This window comes from Sprattus sprattus (assembly GCF_963457725.1).
Source record: "Sprattus sprattus genome assembly, chromosome: 2".
NCBI classification, from domain to species: Eukaryota; Metazoa; Chordata; class Actinopteri; order Clupeiformes; family Clupeidae; genus Sprattus; species Sprattus sprattus.
In genome coordinates, this window is record NC_137921.1 from 18920239 (window position 1) to 18940753 (window position 20515).

The following is a 20515-nucleotide window of genomic DNA, read 5'->3' on the forward strand; positions in this document are numbered from 1 at the left end:
TAATATGCGTAGCTGACCAATAGAGGGTGGTCGTCAGGAACTCGTGCACACCCAATTATATTTACATATCTTTATGGGAGATGTAGTTTTTATAAGAATATTTAAAAGTCTTGCTATGGGATAAATGATCCACGCAAAGTGTATTAAGTGACAATATACCTTGTAACACCGTTGAACAATTGTCAAGAGTTTCGAAGACTGTAAATATATTCAACTGGATGGGAATTAGGCTGTGTTGTAGACGTAGAGCATCTATCTGGAACATTCTGGCGAGCGCTGGAGTCGACCCACAAATCTGTGCGCTTAACCGGTTTACCCACAATGCGCTACAACATTTCCTTTCTTCTTGGCTTGTAGGTGGTGGCTCAAGATGTCGATGCTAGAAGGACCGTTAACCGTGCTCGGCCAGAGAACGTCTGGGGACTCAGTGAGAACTCAAAATGGTTAGAAAAATGTCCGTTTTCTTTGTAAAATGTTGAAAGCCAATACGACGGGGTGACAAAGATGCCCCGTTAGCTGTGGCAGTGAAGTAGCTGGCTAACTAGCTAGCTACCCGGGTAATGTCGCACGTGTGGAGATGACTTGCAGTCATCAACTTCTTTCTTTCTGTCTGTTCTCAGCTAAAGTTAACTGTGACTGGAAGTTAGTGGTATGCTGCCTGTTAAAATAGCAATGAACAAAAACTGGAAGTCTGAAAACGTTCGTAAAGTTGCTCTAAAATAGTGTTTACTAGCTAAATGCTGAATCAGTTATCATGTTAACAGTAACGGCCAGCCTAGGGTGGATGCTAACATGAGCTAGCTATATGCTAGTCAGGTGGATAGCCAGCTAGCTTGCAGCATCTTTGGCTCTGATCAGTTTGCAGGTATCTGTCAGATGTTACCATTTTTAGCAAGTATTTGAAAGCAATTGGTGGTAGTTTAATCCGATCGCTGTATTCGTCCTAACACGCCCCGCTCTAGTACCGTTCATTTCTCATCCAACTAATGAATGGCCTCGCTAGTGGTTAATAGAAAAGCTGTCAATTGTCAGTATTGGGTGGATGCTCTTACTCATCCAACCAAGTGACTCAGTTGACGGTACATTGGCATGTTTGGTAGACAAATCTGCTTTCATAGTTGCTGTGTTGAGCTGAATGTACAGCGTTACTCGGAACCAGTTGATCTATAGCGCATCCCTCTCTTGCAGTCATGGCCGCATCCTCTATCGCCAACATCGTCAAGAGTTCTCTGGGGCCCGTGGGCTTGGACAAGATGCTGGTCGACGACATTGGCGTAAGCATTTTCTCTTGATAATTAATGTTAGTGATTGCAATGGCATCACGTGTAACCATGTTATTTCTCCTACTCTAACATATATTAATAGCGCTTATTTATGTATCTATGGAGATACGGTTCGCCACGCTTGATGTTTGTTTCATTGCCATTTGCCATAAACAAATTGTCTTGTGCATGTCCACACATTCATTCCATGATTTAAAGGTTGACTTTTTGTCCCATATACATTGCCAACTCACTTGTAGTAGTTTGTGTGGTAATACGCGTGGGATACAGTAACTTCACCCGAAAGCATTTCATACAGAACCACTGAACTCTGCTGCTTCTGAAAGCCTTTTGGGTTGGACACGATTTTTGTACGGGTGTCGGGCCAGCATGCATCTGAACACTTAAAAAGGTTGTGAGATGGCCCTATCTTCCAATATGCCTTAAGTCATACGCAGACTTAAAACTCAAAGATAAATCCTTTCGGAGTTGGATACCAGCCAATATTCTATCCAACCAGTACCAGCCAGTCTCCATGAAATGCAATGTGACCTGCATGTGAATTAATTTGTGTGTGTGTGCTGACAGGATGTGACCATCACCAACGACGGTGCCACCATCCTGAAGCTGTTGGAGGTGGAGCACCCAGCTGCCAAAGTGCTGTGTGAGCTGGCCGAGCTGCAGGACAAAGAGGTCGGAGACGGCACTACATCCGTGGTGAGTTACGCACCTTCACGCTCACACACACACACACACACACCCAGGGGCGACGTAATGATGTGTGCTCATGCACACAATTAACATGTGTTAAGTGTGAGATTAACAACGTTAATCACTTGTCTAGAGGAAGCTTGGGTTGTGATCATTCTCCCATCTTAATAAATATAGTCCCATGTTTCCAGTATGTAGCTTTTAAACTGTGCTGCGAGGTAGCACTCTGTCTTGTTGGTTATGCAGTTAATGAGCCGCTTGGTGCGCTTGTCTGCCGTTGATTGCACACGTGATCATTCATTGATGAGATTCCTGTTTTAGTACCGTGCATCTGCTCCTTATCCGGATGTGTGGCTATGCTAACGGGGAAGAGCAACTCTGTCCAGATCTGAAGGGGTGTGCAGCTATTCCCTGCTACTTCTATATGAATTGACAGTACAGTCAAACCGACAAATGCTTAGAGGGATTGCAATGTTAGCCGCAAGCAGAAGTCTCCAGAACCTTCTAGGACGTGTTGAGATGATGTTGATCGAATGTAAAACTGGGTCGGGGTGATTGTAAGAGCATAGTGTAATGTGTTTGAGTGTGTTTGTAGGTGATTATTGCTGCTGAGCTCCTGAAGAATGCAGATGAGCTGGTGAAACAGAAGATCCATCCAACCTCCATCATCAGTGGTTACCGGCTAGCCTGCAAGTATGGACCCCCACCGTATCCCCCGCTGTTGTATTGACAGAATGTTGTTGTATTGACATAATATGATCAGGGCCCACCATGTGAAATTGTATGTTATATGCGAGTTGCATTTTTTTCATTATCAACAACGGGCCTTCAGTTTGGGAACCACTGACACACTTACACAACACACCTCCATTTCACACTTTAGTGCCGCTACCAGTTGTTTTTACTGACTGTGTGTGCTCTGTGTCTCCTCTGCTAACAGGGAGGCTGTGCGTTACATCAACGAGAATCTGACCATCAGCACAGACGACCTAGGCAGGGAGTGTTTGGTTAACGCTGCCAAGACCTCCATGTCCTCCAAAATCATCGGAGTGTATCCTTTCTCTCATGCTTAGCCAGCATGGCTACTCAGGGGCTTCACCTGCACTCGTTGCTCAAGTGTGCCGTAGTCCTTCCTGCGGAAACTTCAGAAGGGTTGTTTTAGTGTTTCATGTTTTGTAGGGGCTCTTTTGGGTGTTAAATGATGTTGCAATGCTGCTGTTATGTTTAATAAATAACAAATACAATAAATAGCTGGCTGATTAGTAAGAAAATATTAATATGGTGTTCTGACATACAAAAATGATTTGTTTGTCTGGACATGCGGTCTGTGTACTCACTGGTGATTGGCCGTCTGTATGGCACATGATTATCCATTTCCCTGTTTTAGCACCTGCATCTGTTCCTTATCGGATGTGTGGTTATGCTAACAGGGAAGAGCAACTCTGTCAAGATCTGAAGGGGTGTGCAGCTATTCCCTGCCACTTCTATATGAATTGACAGTACACTTTGCCTGGAGACGACCATGGTGACGTGGTTTAAATGTTTTTATGTGTTCCTTTTGGGAATCGACCCCAATCTTGGTAATGTTTGCATAAGTTGCTTTACATGATCTGGGCTCTGCTCTAGCAGCTAAGCTACAGGATCCTTCTGTGGGTTTAGTCCCTTGACCTGTCGGCCTGTCAGTGATGCAGACTTCTTCGCCAACATGGTGGTTGATGCGGTTCAGGCGGTGAAGTTTACGGACGGGAAGGGCGTGGCACACTACCCCATCAACTCTGTGAATGTGCTGAAGGCCCACGGTCGCAGCCAGAAGGAGAGCTACCTGGTTAACGGCTACGCAGTCAACTGCACCGTCGGATCTCAAAGTAAGGGTGGTGTTTGTGTGTTTGTGTGTGTGTGTGTGTGTGTGTGTTTGCACGCGCTACTCGCTTTATATACTGGATTTGTAATTTGCCACTTCACACATGGGAGATGGATGGTCTGCAGGCTAAAATGCATGGGCTTCAGTAATGTCAGAATCCTACAATGTACAAAAATGGTTTGTTTGTCTGGACATGCAGTGTACTCACTGGTGATTGGCCGTCTGTATGGCACATGATTATCCATTTCCCTGTTTTAGCACCTGCATCTGTTCCTTATCGGATGTGTGGTTATGCTAAAGGGGAAGAGCAACTCTGTCAAGATCTGAAGGGGTGTGCAGCTATTCCCTGCCACTTCTATATGAATTGACAGTACACTTTGCCTGGAGACGACCATGGTGACATGGTTTAAATGTTTTTCTTCTCATTAGTAGCTTATTTCTTTTGGGAATCGACCCCAATCTTGGTAATGTTTGCATTAGTTGCTTAAAGGCACCCAGTGCAACTACAATAACTCCATACCATTACATATCGACATTCAGGGAGCAAAGATGAGACGTCGTCGTGTGGTGAGAACTGATAGAAAAATCGTAAACAACAACAATTGCCGGTGGGGAGAGGCCATTTTTCCATTGACTGGAATCCTGCTTTATTTATTGGTGGCACCAATAAATAAAGATTTGGGGGGGAAATGGCGGCGATTGTTGTTGTTTACGATTTTCTATCAGTTCTCACCACACAACGACGTCTCATCTTTGCTCCTTGAATGTTGATATGTAATGGTATGGAGTTATTGAAACTTACTACGTTTAATTGAATGTTCATTTTTAAGCCTCGAAAGTTGCACTGGGTGCCTTTAACATGATCTGGGCTCTGCTTTAGCAGCTAAGCTGCAGGATCCTTCTGTGGGTTCAGTCCCTTGACCTGTCGGCGGAATGTGTGTGTGTATACTACTCTAATATATGTGTGTGTGTTCCAGGCATGACTAAGCGTGTGACCAACGCCAAGGTGGCCTGCCTGGACTTCAGCCTGCAGAAGACCAAGATGAAGATGGGAGTGCAGGTGCTCATCAACGACCCAGAGAAGCTCGACCAGATCAGACAGAGGTACCTCAACACACACACACACACACACACACAGACTTACTAGCACTTTCAGAATCAGTTGTGCGCTCACACAGTCTTTACAGTCTGTAAATGGGACTAGATTAATGCTCTGCACCTTTGTGTTTCCCCCCGACATGTTGAGGGTTCCCATTAACATTGCTACCTCACTGAACCTAGTGTGTGTGTGGTTATACGCGTGGGATACAGTATTCTCGGTCTGAAGCTGTGAACACAGAAGCACATCCTGTCTGATGTTTCTGAACTGCCTAAGGACTGGACACACTCAAAGATCGATCAGATGCCATTCAACCACTATCCATATGATTTGGTGTCTAAACATTATCTTGTAATTGAATGAACATTGAGTACATCACGTCAGTAAAGGCAATGATACACAGGGCAGCCTTTTGAGCCATGTTGCTGTGCAAGTGGGACTTTCCCAGTGATTAGGAGCACACTTTTATCCGTAGTGGGCAACCAATCATGTTATGTGATAGGCCATGTGTTTGACCTTTGACCTTAGGGAGTCTGACATCACTAAGGAGCGAATCCAGAAGATCCTGGCGGCAGGGGCGAATGTGGTGCTCACCACGGGGGGTGTCGATGACATGTGCCTCAAGTACTTTGAGGACGCTGGGGCCATGGCTATCCGACGTGTCCTCAAGAGGGACATGAAACGCATCGCCAAGTCAACCGGAGGTCAGCAGGGATCGATGTAGCCTTCATGAAGCGATATCTGTGGTGTTAGCTATTACTATTATTGTCAAATATTATTATCAGATTATATTCCCAAATAATTTGCGAGATAAAAACATTTCTGGAGTTTAACTTGGATGATACTTTGAATGCGGTTTGAAAAATAAGAATTTCTGATTGTCCACCTAGTTTGTAATGACGCTCGAGTGTAACGGTTGTGTTTGTCTCTTTGCAGCCACCATCTGTGCGTCCCTGTCCAACTTGGAGGGTGAGGAGACGTTTGAGCCGTCCATGTTGGGCCAGGCCGAGGAGGTGGTGCAGGAAAGGGTGTGTGACGATGAGCTCATCCTCATCAAGAAGTGAGCGCAACAATCTTTCACTCATTACATAAACACATATATGCAACCAAATTAAAGAAACACTGAAGTTAGAAAACTGCTGAGGGTAGCTTCTCTGGTACCTTTGTAATAAGGTATGCACAACGCACAACCCCCAAGGTTTGGGGACAATTTGTACAATTCTTTGTATTTTTTTTATTTTCATGTTTGTATGTTGGTCTTTATTTCATTCTCTCGGTCCTCATTTCTGTTATTCTTGCTTTCTCCTGTTGGCCTTTCTATGTGTCTTGTTCACTTTCAGTCTGAGTTCAGTACAAAATTGCTTTTTTAGCATGACTGCCAAAGCTGGCAGTTAGTATGCTACTCTAACAGCACAGCACAAGTACTTAATATCTCTCTCTCTCTCTCTCTCTCTCTCTCTCTCTCTCTCTCTGTCCATCCATCCATCAGTACTAAGGCACGTACATCGGCATCTATTATCCTGCGTGGGGCCAATGACTTCATGTGTGATGAGATGGAGCGATCTCTGCATGACGCCCTGTGTGTGGTCAAGAGGGTGCTGGAGTCCAAGTCCTTGGTACCAGGAGGGGGCGCTGTGGAGGCAGCACTGTCCATCTACCTGGAGAACTATGCTACCAGCATGGTAAGGGAGGGGCGGCAATCACATGCATGTCTGTAGACTTAGACACACACACACACACACAGAACTGCCCATCTACCTGCAGAAATATGCACTCTTATCAGACACAAGCATGTAGGCTTACAATCACACTGAAGTACATGCACTTTCTGTTAACATCTGCTTTTGCACTGAACTTATGCGTGTGTTTGTGTGTGTGTTAGGGCTCCCGGGAGCAGCTGGCCATCGCAGAGTTCGCACGCTCGCTGCTAGTCATCCCCAAAACTCTGGCGGTGAACGCCGCCCAGGACTCAACTGACCTCGTGGCCAAACTGCGCGCCTTCCACAACGAGGCCCAGGTCAACCCCGAGCGCAAGAACCTCAAATGGTGAGACTCCGATAGTCCTCCTGAAACAGACCGGCTGACATAAATGCATTTCTATACTTTGATCATTTTCGGCGATATTCATAGCACCTTGATTCCAAACTGATTATTCTTATTCCCAGTACCTTTTAAATCACTTTGGATAAATACATCTACAAAATTATTTAAATTTTTAAATTGGAGTGTTTCCCATTAACATTGCTACCTCACTGACCATAGTGTGTGTGTGGTTATACGCGTGGGATACAGTATTCTCAGTCTGAAGCTTTGAACACAGAAGCACATCCTCTGGTGTTTCTGAACTGCTTAAGGACTGGACACACACTCTCAAAGATCGATCAGATGCCATTCAATCACTAACAAAGACTTTTCCTATGATTTGGCGTCTAAACATTATCAAGATGATTAGGAACACACTTTTGACTGTTCTTTTTGCTACAGGATTGGTCTGGATCTGGTGAACGGTAAGCCCAGAGACAACAAGCAGGCTGGCGTGTACGAGCCAACCATGGTGAAGACCAAGAGTCTGAAGTTCGCCACCGAAGCCGCCATCACCATCCTGCGAATTGACGACCTCATCAAGCTCTTCCCCGACCAGAAGGAGGGCGGCCCCTCCTACCAGGACGCCGTGGCGTCCGGCTCCCTGGAGGGATAGAGCTCCTCCTCCTCGAAGGTCGGGTTCTTTGTCCTGTTTCCACTCCGGGTCTCTCTGGGTCCAGCGCTGGTTTCTGTACGGGAATCAGGCAAAGGCCTTGTGTGTATTTATATACATGGAAGCTCTGCTGTTCTGTCGCTAGAGTAGAATGTGCACTTTTTGTTTTGCCTGTGTATTATTGAGGCCATGACAGGTTGCCATGGGGACTGAAACATCATCCAATCATCTGGCCGCTATTGTTTTTTGGGACACTTAAAAGAAAATAAACCCAAATGGTTGTGAGTAGCCATTTATTTGTTACTGACATGAAGTCTCTGCTTTTTTTTGTTGCACATAACACCAGTATCTCATTCCAGTTTTTTCTCCCGGACATAAACTGCATATACCTGTAACCCATGTCAACCTGCATTTAAAAAAAAAAATACATTCATTTAAGTTAATGAAATTTAAGAAATGGGTATCGATTCAGCTATAATTAAGCATGATGATTGTTGCTAAGGGAGTTTTCTGTTTTGTGTAGTTTGATATTGCCTTCATACCAGCTGGAATGAATAACCATGGGTATACTGATCCCAGACATGCTGCTGTTAAGGTGGTGTCAACTCAACGCTGCTCATATAGGTATCAAGTCACTTCAGCCGTTATGACAAGAACCCCAACATTTCTTTGCAGAAGACTTCTCCATTTGAATAAAGTTGTCCTGCAAAACTCTCCAACAATCGTCCTGAATACTTGACATTACAACAAGGGTAGTTCATATTTACAGTTGCCTTCATTGTCAGCATTAGTCTACTAGACCACCATGTGGTGCTATAGGGGGCTTCAACAGGGGGCCCTTTGATGATCGACTACAGGCCGTGAATGGGCAGCATCCTGTCAAGAGCCCCATAACTAGCCATCTGTTGAACTGTACAAACACCATAGTGGATTGGACAATTTTGTTGTTTTTAGTACATAATAACTGATTACTATTAGATGTTCTGGAGCTTTATAGTGAATCGGACAAAGTCACGTGATTATCATAATTATGTGGGGGTTTTTGTTGTCTTCCAAACTCATGAAGATAAGAGTTTTCATGAGTGCAGAAATTATATTTTCTTTTTTTAGAATATTTATGTTTATCATATATACCCAGCATGTCAAATTCAAGCAGAATTGACTGACTTCATACTCTTGAGCTGAGAAACTAACACACATACCAACATATAAGAAGGAACTTGAACTCATGAAGAAGCACATTCATTTGATGAATTAACATTTTAAGAAAAATATAAAGCATTTATAAGATTGTTGATATTCTCTTTAGAAATGCCAACTATGTTAGCAACTGTTGTGTGTTTAATGGGGGCCAGCCTCTGCCAGGAACGACACATGATCATGGGCAAATTTAATCTGATTCTGGTTTCCGGGTTGGACAACATGTTTCCTCAGAATGGTGTGCAACAGGCTTTATGGTGAGTTTTCTTGTGAGATTGCTGGTTGTGTCAGCGCTGTTTCCCGATTAGTAGCGACATGCAGGCCTTCATAAACCCCACTCTATTAAAAAGATTATGGATGGATTGAATCTCAATCTATCCTTTACAGATTCAAAAGTTCTTTACAGATGCAAAAACAATTAAACCAATTTTAGCAGACTCTGAAAAATCTTTTAAAAGAATGGCCTAAACTGTGCTTGCATAACACTACAGGGTGTTCAACCCACCACCGTTTCCCATTAGGTAAACGTTTTGTCAAAGTGAGGGTGATTCGTAGTCGCTCAGTCAGACCAAATGCTCAAACTAATCTGCAGTTCTATTCCTGGCCAAAAGAGAGCAGTGTACTCATCAACTGCTAAAATCCAGCACTGATGAGAAGGACTGGACTGCATCGCAGTGGATCATTCAGATTTTGTTTTTAGCCAAACCATTATTTATTTATGAGATCCACTTAGAAGGCTAAGTATCTGTCTGGAGAAGAAGTGCAACACATAGAGTGGGTGAGAGATCTATGTGAGAAAGCACTCAAATATTGGCGAACAGTGGGGAAATGTGGATGCAAGTGTGTGACGAAGACGGGTGTCATCAGAATTTTTCAAAGAATTTCTGAAATGTTCTGCACAGGCTATGAATGTTGACACACACGATAAACGCTATAAAACATACCTAAATTCAACTAATCACTTTCTCACCTACCACACAACACAATCTATTTACTCAACACGTTTATTTCAATTTATTATCATGAATAAAATGTAATATTTGATCACAAGCCTCTCTCTGTCTTTAAAAGACACACACACTCACTCACACATGTTATATTGTCCTGTGTTAAGATGGCCTGATGGAAAAGCTGGGAAATCCTCTTACTGTGGCAGAATATCCCTTATCGTCCCAGAGGTGAGACTCACTAACCTGCCACTGCTCTTGCTCACCACCACCTGTTACTACCTGAGACACAGAGGGAGGGAAGAAGAAAGGAATAGAGAAATGATAGAGCAGCTAGATGGATGGATGAGTGAATGAATAGATACATGTATGGGATTGGTGGATGAGTAAATAGATGGATCGAATAGATAAATTGATGGATGAGTAGATGGTTGGATGGATGTTCTTTACTGATGCTGTGTGAAAAGCTTGTGTAATATCAATATAATATAATTTTGCAAATAACAAATATACAACTGGTAAGGTAATTTGTGAGGATGTGAAAGAAAAGGCGATTAAGACATGGGAATCGATAGGAAATGAGATATGACACAAGAAAAAATATTAGTCATACCCCACAGTATTGATATTATTTGGGATTTGCTGAACCTGTTGCAGTTGTTATTAACCTGCTATGCATGCTGTGGTTGGCCCTTCAACCAATTAGGACCACTCCTTAAAAGTCCTCCAAACCACCCCGTAAAAGTCCTCCAAAGATAAACCTGTCCATCCTTCTATCCATTCACTCGTATGGGATGCCTTAGGCTTAGGAATTAGCCTGCATTACAATTACCTAACAAGGTATCTTTCCACCAGCTGTCTTTGCATGTCAGAGAGAAAAAAAAACACTACAAAATGTAACGAAAATTACATTTAGTATTGTGAACACATACGTATGTGTATAATCTGTTTGTAGGTCCTCCGATATTGGGTCTGTCTGTCTGTCTCCCTAAACTCTTTTGTGGGGGCCACTTTTGTGGCAGATTACCAGATCTTCTCCTGTCTTGATGAGTGACCTGAATTCACAGGCGAGGTGCAGCAGTGACATGTTCGTAAGCTCTTTTGCACAGAAAGCCAATTTGCCAGCCGGCTTAAGCGCACGTCCTGTCTGCCAAGAGGCCAAAGTCCCAGTCCTCTGGTGCAGCAGCTCATGGCCATGTTGAGCATTGCCCTCACCCACATACGCACAGATACACACACACACAGATACACAAACTACCATAATGTTTTCTAAGCTAACATCGTACTGCATGTTTTATGTGAGTGTTGAGGCTCACAAGCTGTGTGTAATGACAATTATGTTGGTGTGTTTAATGGTATGGATAAGGTAAAAAAAGAAGCAGTTCGCTGCTGACCTGTCTTGTGTCTGATTCAATTAGATGTCTTAAGCTTGGTGCAGTGAAGATGCTGGCTGAGGTGCAGACTGTCTCTCCGGGGGCTGGAGAGCCCCAGCCTTCGGGCTCTTGACTAAGCCTTATTCCCATGTCACAGATCAGGCATGTCCACCACCACCACACAAATGTGTGAGTTTCACTTGACATAACTTGTACTAGTCACTTCATGGTATAGGAGTCACTCGACAAAATTTGATGTAAAAGTGATCAATTATGCGTCTGCTTTGGTGGCACATACCATGTTGCTTAAATCAAAAAATGTGAAAGGGCACAGCCATTCAAGCTCTATCACTGAATCTTACTGGATGATGTGAAACTCACTGATATGGCTATAGTCATACCATGTAGTTTAGGTAGCTAGCAGTGCTAGCTAAAAGTAGGGTAATCACTCGTAGTCACACCCTCGTAGTTTCTACTCAAAATGAACAATTAATTCCCTGTCTAACAGTGATTATCACCATCTCACTCTTAACTGAAGTAAAGAGGAAGCAGCAGCTTGTGTGTGTGTTTGTGAGGGGGTGCTATGACATGGGGGTGGTTTAAGGAGTTTAGATGTTGGGGGTGGGTTGACAGATGGTTTGGCAGTCAAAGTGCTTTTTTACAGGTCAAAAAGGTTAAAGTGTTTATAATGGTGGGTGATGGGGGAACTTGTGTGTGCACATTTCTGTAGAATTGGGGTAGAGGGGACACTTAAGTGCAAAGCACAGAGAACTGCCAACCACAAAAGAAAACAAACGTTTTAACTTAAACAAGAGTCACTGGCCAGTATTAACAACATAACACACACACACACACACACACAACATACAGTAACTAGGATGATGTGTGGTATCTTCTTTATTACTGTATAATCTGCAGCCATGGGTGTGTGTTTTTAGTGTTTTTGTTTTTGACGTGAATAAAAAGCCCTTGGTCAGTTGGCTACTGAGTCTCTGTGGGCATTAGGTGACTTCACAAAACTCTCACAGAAACACCTACATTTAACCCTCCAGAAATGCACTAGTGCACGGTCGAATTCCACAATAGACACATGATAAAGTACAAATACAATTAGTAAATACTTGAGGTGCTAAATCAAGTAGTGTTGTCATACACTCCGGTATTCAACTGCTATTTGGGGTTTCAATGACACGGCTACAAGTACCAAATTCCAGTTCAATACCAAAAAGAAAAAGAAAACATTAAAAGTTTACAGTGTGCCATTTAAAAGAATTAAAAAAAAACATTTCTAAAAAGCCTGCAATAACACGTCCAGAGTATGTTTTTGTCTGTTTAAGCGCTTAAGCTTTTTTATGTTTGTTTGTTTGTTTGTACCTGTCTTCTTGCCAAGCTCATATATTAGCTCACAAAGATTAAAGATTCCTTTACAACAGCAGGAAATGCTAACTTTACTTAACCCTTCAGCAAGGGAAATTTAAACATTCTTATAAAAGAATGCGTTCTTCAACAATGTAAGATTCTAAAATTCCACGCTATATTCCATGGACCCATATATTCTTTACAGCATTCATTCTTAACACATCAGTGTGACAGTACCTGCTGGGGGGTATCGTACTCGTGTATAAGCAGGGCTCAGGGTAGGTCTAGGAAGTGGAACATTCTGAAAGAGCTGGCATCAATCTGACACAAGGCAACTCTAACTGATGTTCCCAGAGCACAGGTCACACTGGTGTGTGGGAGGCTAATGAAGTAAGAATTCTCCCTTTTCATCACAGGGAGTTCTTTCATTCCGGAAAGTTCTATCCGTAACCGAGTTCTATGGTGATTTGGCAGCAAAATTGCCTCAAGCAGGTTCCATCCCCTTTCCTTTGCCATGGTCACTGGTTTGAGGCTTGCAAAAAAAATATCTGATTCTGTTTCTTCTGCTGTAGGCCAATAAGCAATGCTAGATAGGCAAACTTGAAGAGCATCCTATATCACTTTTTAATTATTTTTGTTCAATTGTTGTAATGGACTGTGTCCTGAAATCTGGCCAATGGGCCCCTTGATTTGTTTATGTTGCCAAACAAATCTCTCCCTCTTGCTAGTGGTAAATGGACATTTTTAACATGTAAATACAATCCACCAGTCAGACAATGTTTTTTTTTTTTTTTTTTTTACATTTTTGGACCAAACATGGTAATGGTACGTAATGGTAACGTCTGCATTCTCTTTTTTTATTGCGGTTGTTTGTAAAAATGTACAGCGATACTCAGCAGGGATGTCAAATGTATGTATCAAACATCAGAACTGTACTAAACTAAATAACAGATGACAGCTTAGCTTTGTGTTGGAAGCAGGCCTGGTGCCTGCAAGCCTAGTGTCCTTTGAGTGATGCTGAAGCAAAGATCAGAGGGGTCGCTCCTAACATTACTGCTGAGAAAGAGAGAGAGAGCGATAGAGAGTTTGAAAGAGAGAGAAAGAAAAGGGAAGATAGTTGAAAAGGGAAAGACAGGATCACTGAGAGAAGGATGAAATGAAGGAGAGAGAGACAGAAAATGAAGGAGAGAGAGAAAGAGAAAACCCGTATTTCTCCCAACGCCAGTAGTGTTTCCTCTGCGTTTCATTTGATATCATTACATCTCTCTTTGGTATGTGGAGAAGTAGTCGCTAGGATTATAGTGAGAGAGAGAGAGAGAGAGAGAGAGAGAGAGAGAAAGACACTGAATAAAATTGCACAGTTGGGTACACAAGGTACAGAGGACCTGAAAAGAAAAGGAGTGCAACACCTGAAATCAGGAAGTAAAACAGAAGTAAATTGGGTTACCACCCACTTCCCCACCCTTCCTGTCAATCATACTCAACATAACCTATGGGAGTAAGGCTTATGCAAACCCAACCTCCCAACTCCACTTGGATGGTCCTCCTGTGTGTTTATTGGTCCAGGTGAGACAGATCACTCCCCTCTCCTCGTGGTCTTGGCTTAATCTCTCTTCGCTCTTCCTTTCTTGTGCTTCTTCCCGTTTTCCTCCAGCGACTCATCCAGTGTCTTGCCAACCCCGTTGGTTGCCGCGGAGACCCCATTGGTGACGGTCTTGGCTGCCTTGGTGGTAGTGTGGCGTGGCTTGCGGAGGTAGGTCTGGTAGTAAAAGTGGCCAAAGAGGATGATGAAGGTGACGGCATAACAAATCAGGGCCCACTGCATCCAGCTGGGGAAAGGGCAGCCGGTGTACAAGGAGTAGGCCGCGTGGCCGATTGTCACGTGGAACTGGATCTGTAACACACACACACACACACACACACACACAATCATGAGAAACACAAAGACCAGCACACACACAAAGACATCACAGCACACACACTCAAAGACATATGTGGAACTGGATCTGTGACACACACACAAGCACGAGAAACACAAAATCAAGCATATACACAAAGACAAGAGTGTGAACAAATGCACACACATATGAAGAACTGGGTCTGTGACACACATACACACACATACACAAGCACGCATGCATGAACATATGCATACAAAGACACAGAAATGCACAAAGATCTGCACACTCTTGACACTATGAGACAAGTAAAGTCTCTGTAATCTATATTCCTGATAATAAATCAATGAAACTGATGGGTTTAAGACAGTGATTCATCATGACATAGCTCCTTGCTTTGATACTTTCTGCAACAACCCAGCCCCCTTATCCTGGTCTGGGTCTCTCACCATCTGAATAATGGTCAGATATTTCTTCCACCACAGGTACTTCTGGATGCTGGGGCCAAAGGCAGCCAGGCCGTAGTACAGGTACATGAGCACGTGGATACCCGAGTTGACGCCGGCGCCAAAGAAAGCTGTCAGAAGGAGAAAGACACAGGGGTCAAAGGTTAATCATGTGATTGGCCATGTCACTGCCCGTTCTGAGTCAACATAGAAGTGAGTCGGAAATGGTTTATGCAGGAGCTGATCTTTCTGCATCCTAACGCAGGAGCTGACCTTTCCGCATCATTCTACGTTCACTCAGATTTGACATCGGCAGTCCTACAGTGTGTTAAATGCACAGACTGGCACACATCTTATAGGGTCACACATGTTAATACACATGAATCTCAGTCATTTCTGTCCTAGTTTGTTTGCTTGCCACTCTTGAGGATATGCAGCTTTGGTATGCTAAGCATGATTCCTGGTACCCCAATACTGGTTGTGTGTGTGTATGTGTCTGAGAGCGAGATTATTCAGACTGTACTCACATTGTCCACCAGGGACCCACTTGATGCCGATCCACCAGAGGATGAACATAGTGCAGTGGTGATAGACGTGCAGGAAGCTGACCTGGTTGATCTTCTTCCTCAGGATGAAGAATACTGTGTCCAGATACTCCACTCCTTTAGAAATGTAGTACCACCACAGCGCTGACGCTATCTGTTACAGAACACACGTATAAACATCTCTGCATGTCAAACTGTCAGAGGTCTACAGAACACTTGTTGGAATATTATCCCTTGCACAGAAGCAATATGTCACCAGCTAACCAGCTAAATGTATTCAGTGATAATAGCCATAATATTCGCATAGCCGCACTAAATGGCCATTTATAAGGACTGATTGTGTAGACGGGAAACACCAATGTTCCAGATAGGCAGACTTACTTCATGGTAAGCAAACATGCATAAAGAATCAGGAAGCCCTTGTAGGTCACTAACAGTTCGAGGAAATGAAAGAGAGCGCTCAAATATAGACATGGTATACTGCAAATACAAACTGGGCTTCTGTAGGGTCAGTGCTGCAAACAGCAGAACAGAGTTTCTCAAAGGGCCAACAGATCATTGGAAACTAGTGAGAAATGATGGCTGCTCAATTACAACTCCAAAGTTACCTGTGAGATTAACAATGTCCTTAGAGATGTCACGTTGAGGTGACTGTACTCTTTACAATTTACGGTAAGTGGGACACAGTGTCACCTCTCGACTGTCACCCGGCAAACCAGTTTAACACTTATCAGTGGCCGATTAACTCCTGAGTGACAGTGTGTTAACTAATCCAGTCTTCCAGGAAGAGGCTAGCCCTTTTAAAAATCCGTAAATGCACAGTACAAGACCCCAGTAAAGATGCTAGTTTAGTCAGATTATTCCATTTCATTTTTTTTGCAAATCTCTCTTCTTCTTTACCAAAAACGTTATTGTGCTATCATCCCTTCAAAACAAATCACACATTAACACACGCACACACCACACTCAACCCCTCAGAAACCCACACAGAGCTCAGGAGGTGTTGATGTCATCTCTCACACCCCGACCTCAATTTTGAGTGAAATGGTTCACTGGAGTCCGCTGCCTATGAGAGCGGGTGTGTGCACGCACGTGTGTGTGTGTGTGTGTGTGTGTGTGTGTGTGCCTGCATCTGATCGAGAGAGGAAAGGATTCACCTCAAAGGATTAACCTAAGCACACCTGCATATTGACGGCGATATACTTAAGAAAGCCTGAACTACGGCCTTTACGGGCGCAGACCAGCTACACAATACTCCATATAGCTTACAGAAGAGTGAAAGAGTTGCTCCACATTCAGAGAGGCTAGAAGGGCCATCACTTTAATCGTTAAGAATGCATTATTTCTGAGAACACTTAGAAATATATAGCATATAACTGTCAATGTGATATGCAAAATTACGATTGATGAAAAAAACATTTCTCCAATTTCAAAGGATGTAGAATTTACACAAGACACAAAGCTATGGTAAAGTAGTAGGAGTGAGATGTTCAGTGAGGTTTAAGATTGGATTTGGGACACAGAATAGTGTTGAGGGTAAGAACCTTCCAATTAAAAGAGGTTACTATGATGTGTCTAATCTTTAAGAAAGCCGCTGACTGCCAGGACAGTAGTGTGTGTGTGTGTGTGTGTGTGAGAGATAGATTAAGTCCACTGTGACCAAGTCAGTCGGGCGGTGACAAAGGAAGAGGCTATGGGCGGGCCTAAGAAGTGGTCAGACAGAAGCTCCGCCCATTGTTAATTAAGATCCCCATCCACTGTGACCTGGCTTGACTGGTGAGACGATTGCTGGAAGTCAGTGCCAACTAGAGCTTGCTGACACCAAGAAGATCTTCTGTAAAACCAGAAGCCGTTAGAGTAGCCACACACACACACACCTACAGAATATAAGCACTAATCTCACATAGACTGTTAGAACATATTAGCAGTAACTATTAGCAGCCCGCTATTAGTAACCTACTGATAATTATTAAGACATACCATTAGTAAACTGACGATGATCGTTAGAGCATTCTACTGGTAAACTATTGATGACCGTTAGAGCATACCATGAACAAACTGAGACTGGTATGACACTGGCATCCCAGTTTATGAGGTGGACAGTCTCTAGTGTGAAGTGAAGAGTTTTGATTGAGGTATTAAAAAGCACTCTAGAGTCTCTAGTCTAGATACCAAGGACCATGACAAACACTGTATGGGACAACTATACCGAGCCCCCTTGGGTCTCCCATTGGGTAGTGTCTGCCGTAGATGAAGGTCATACAGTGAAGGTCTATCCTTCAGTGTCTGAAACAGTCTTAAAGGGATGTTACGTCCAAAGTTATAAAGCATGGAGTCTATCATCTGTGGAGGATGTCAAGGATGTTAGCATTTTGGAATGTGGATAAAAAGTTTGTGAAATGACTGCGGATGTTAGTTTTCTCTGCACCTGCATCTCTTCATTCATTACCCCTTGCAGTTCTCATCTCAACACATTTCAGCCTTCATGGCTTATTTACACAACTGCTAACATGGTTACCTTTGCCACACTCAAACAAACAATCACGGAAACTGAAGACTGTAGTCTGAAGATTATAGACTCCATACTTAAGAATTTTGGGTGTACTCTACCTTTAAGACTGTTTCAGACACCACAGGATAGACCTTCACTGTTCTACCTCCAAAGAGAGCTCGCCAGAGTGGATAATTATATATGTTGATCCCTTATACATTACATACTGTACAATACCCTACAAAACAGTACCTCAGTAACACAGCACTGCTAGCAAACTCTACCAGCTTCATAACCACTCATAAGCTCATTATCAGCTAGAGTTAACCTGTCGAACTTCATCAGGCACTCAACTACTGTTCTTTATGAACTGTATCATAGGGCATCTGTTAAACAACTAAATTCAATACATGTTTAAATCTGTTGATAGTACAATTCCAGCATTCAGACAGTGGCTCACAGACAGCATCAGAGCAAGGCTACTTCCAGGAAATGATATCGGGTACAAAACCAGCAGACCAACAATCCCACAGTAAGTCAGCAGTGGTGAGAACTGGCTGCATTACATTGTACTGTAAATGGAAACTAAGTGCAATCCTGTGTATTTTATTGATCACCATCCCTGACTGAGTCTCCTACTATGTGCAAATTACCATCAACCTGCACATAAAGAGAAAGCTCAAGTGAAAGAGCGGGCTTGGGATAACATATACTGGGGTTTGCCAAACGTATTGTGTTGCACTGGCACAGACATCTGATGGTGTGAGTGAAACTACACTGGGCGGACAGAAGAGAGGAGAGGACAGGGCAAATGACAGTGCTCTTACCCTGAGCTCATTGACATCATCGGAGTAGTTGACTGGCTGGCAGAGGTAGCTGTAGCCTGCTGCTCTAGACCCCAGGAAGAGCTGAGGAGAGGACAGGGGTGCGAAAAGACAAAGAGGAGATGAAGAACCAGGAGAGAATACTTCCCTTGGATGCATTATTGCAGCCATATCTGTTTATAATGTTGCGTACGTTAAAACTGCAGACCATGCTGAAGTTGTAGATGAGGAGGGCCAGACACACACACACACACACAGAAGTTGAGCAGCAACATGCTGAAGTTGTAGATGATGAGGGTAAGACACACCCACACAAACACACACAAACTCACCTCTTTGCAGATGTAGAAGTTGAGCAGCACCATGCTGAAGTTGTAGAAGATGAGGGTCTTGCGGAGCTGGAAAGGCTCTCTGTGCTGCATGTAGCGAGGCCCCGCCCACAGGAAGATAAGATACAGCTGGCTGATGGCCAGAGTGGGCCACGGGGATGACATCAGCGGCCATGTCTCCACCCGCTTGTCTAGAACACACGCACACATTTTTACATTCACTACACTCTCCCTTAAATCATACATATACCATCACTAACACACACGCATACACTATATGCACACTGGTATTTATGACACACCTTTTCTTTCTTTCTCTCTCTCTTTCAGACAAACGTACACAATTACATAGCATCAGTCTAGCTCTCTTACTCTTGTTAACACAGACACACACATACCAAAATACCACACACATTCTCTAATTTTGTTTCTCTCTCACACACACACACACACTCGTGCTTCCCATTACTTGCTGTTCCACCGAAGGATGTTAAACAGATGTTACAACAACCCCCTTGTTTCTGCTTGTGATGAGGTAAGGCATGCTTTAGCTTCTTGCAGATTAACTCTGATGTGATTTGGTTGTTTCCCAGATATCTAGCACAATACCTTCTTCTATACGGAGGAGTGTGATGAGTGCCCTTGTGTCACCACTGATGTGCATTAGAGATTGTTGTAAACAGTTCTCCTTAGAGTATGACCTGGTATAAAAATGATTGGCTTATAGACCTCAGAGCTGGCTATCTATCTCTGGACCTGGTGAAGTCTTCATGCAACTGAAATGTTACCTCTTCCAGGTAGGGGATTATAGGTCATTTTGTTAGAAAATTCAGTAAAACACATACACACACCAAATTTCACACACAAACACACACCCACAAATGCAGTCTTACATGATTATGTGCACACACCTTTGCAAATGTATATACATGTATACACACACACACACACACACAATCTCTCACTCTCTCTCACCTGATATGGTAAGACTCCACTTGTAGAAATCTACTGTGTCATTTATCCAGTGAGTGACCGCCTCCATTCTTCCAGCTGAGGGCTAATTCTCCTGTAAGACCATGGGAACATGAGAAGTGTCACTGGCATCTCACAATTCCCACGTGCATGTATCCCTTTGTTGTATGAAGGACCACAGAACAAGGCACACTATGCTGTACAGGCTACCTAAATGGCAAAATACACTACAATGCCCGCTGTTCAGGCTGCATTTACTAGTTGTGTCTAAATGGTGTGTGTGTGTGTGTGTGTGTGTGTGTGTGTTGGTGGGTGTGAGCGGGTGGTGGTCACAGGTTTCCTAATGGCAGCTTATCCTCGGTTGGAGACTTATCTACACCCACAAAACCCAGTGATGTCACAGCATCATCATTCACTAAAGCGTACTCTTCCTGTTGTGCATGTTCTATGGTGTGCATCCCGCAAACATATCAATTTATTTCACCCTTCCTGTATAACCTCAT

The 20515-nt window shown here is 43.4% G+C and overlaps 2 protein-coding genes across 2 annotated transcripts; one reads left to right on the forward strand and one right to left on the reverse strand.

The window, feature by feature from the left end:
• Positions 1-339: 339 nt before the first annotated feature.
• On the forward strand, positions 340-7935 carry tcp1 (t-complex 1). Its single transcript, XM_080860638.1, has 12 exons — positions 340-443; positions 1189-1274; positions 1851-1979; positions 2569-2666; positions 2914-3024; positions 3657-3838; positions 4812-4938; positions 5462-5637; positions 5870-5993; positions 6423-6615; positions 6816-6979; positions 7418-7935. Exons 1-12 carry the CDS (start codon positions 371-373, stop codon positions 7629-7631), a joined length of 1677 nt encoding a protein of 558 aa, XP_080716764.1. The 5' UTR covers positions 340-370; the 3' UTR covers positions 7632-7935.
• A 6175-nt stretch (positions 7936-14110) lies between these two features.
• LOC308360161 (very long chain fatty acid elongase 4-like) lies at positions 14111-20082 on the reverse strand (the record flags this gene model as incomplete). The annotated part of the gene is made up of 6 exons (XM_080831943.1): positions 14111-14401; positions 14855-14982; positions 15379-15550; positions 18715-18795; positions 19044-19231; positions 20016-20082. The coding sequence occupies 6 exons, from the start codon at positions 20080-20082 to the stop codon at positions 14111-14113; spliced, it is 927 nt and encodes a 308-aa protein (XP_080688069.1).
• Positions 20083-20515: the final 433 nt, after the last annotated feature.

Bases quoted from the DNA above. Each gene is read 5' to 3' on its own strand.
- tcp1 (XM_080860638.1), top strand. From the start codon at position 371: ATGTCGATGCTAGAAGGACCGTTAACCGTGCTCGGCCAGAGAACGTCT. The intron at 1,980-2,568 runs GTGAGTTACGCA...GTGTGTTTGTAG, and splicing joins GAGACGGCACTACATCCGTG to GTGATTATTGCTGCTGAGCT. The intron at 6,616-6,815 runs GTAAGGGAGGGG...TGTGTGTGTTAG, and splicing joins AGAACTATGCTACCAGCATG to GGCTCCCGGGAGCAGCTGGC.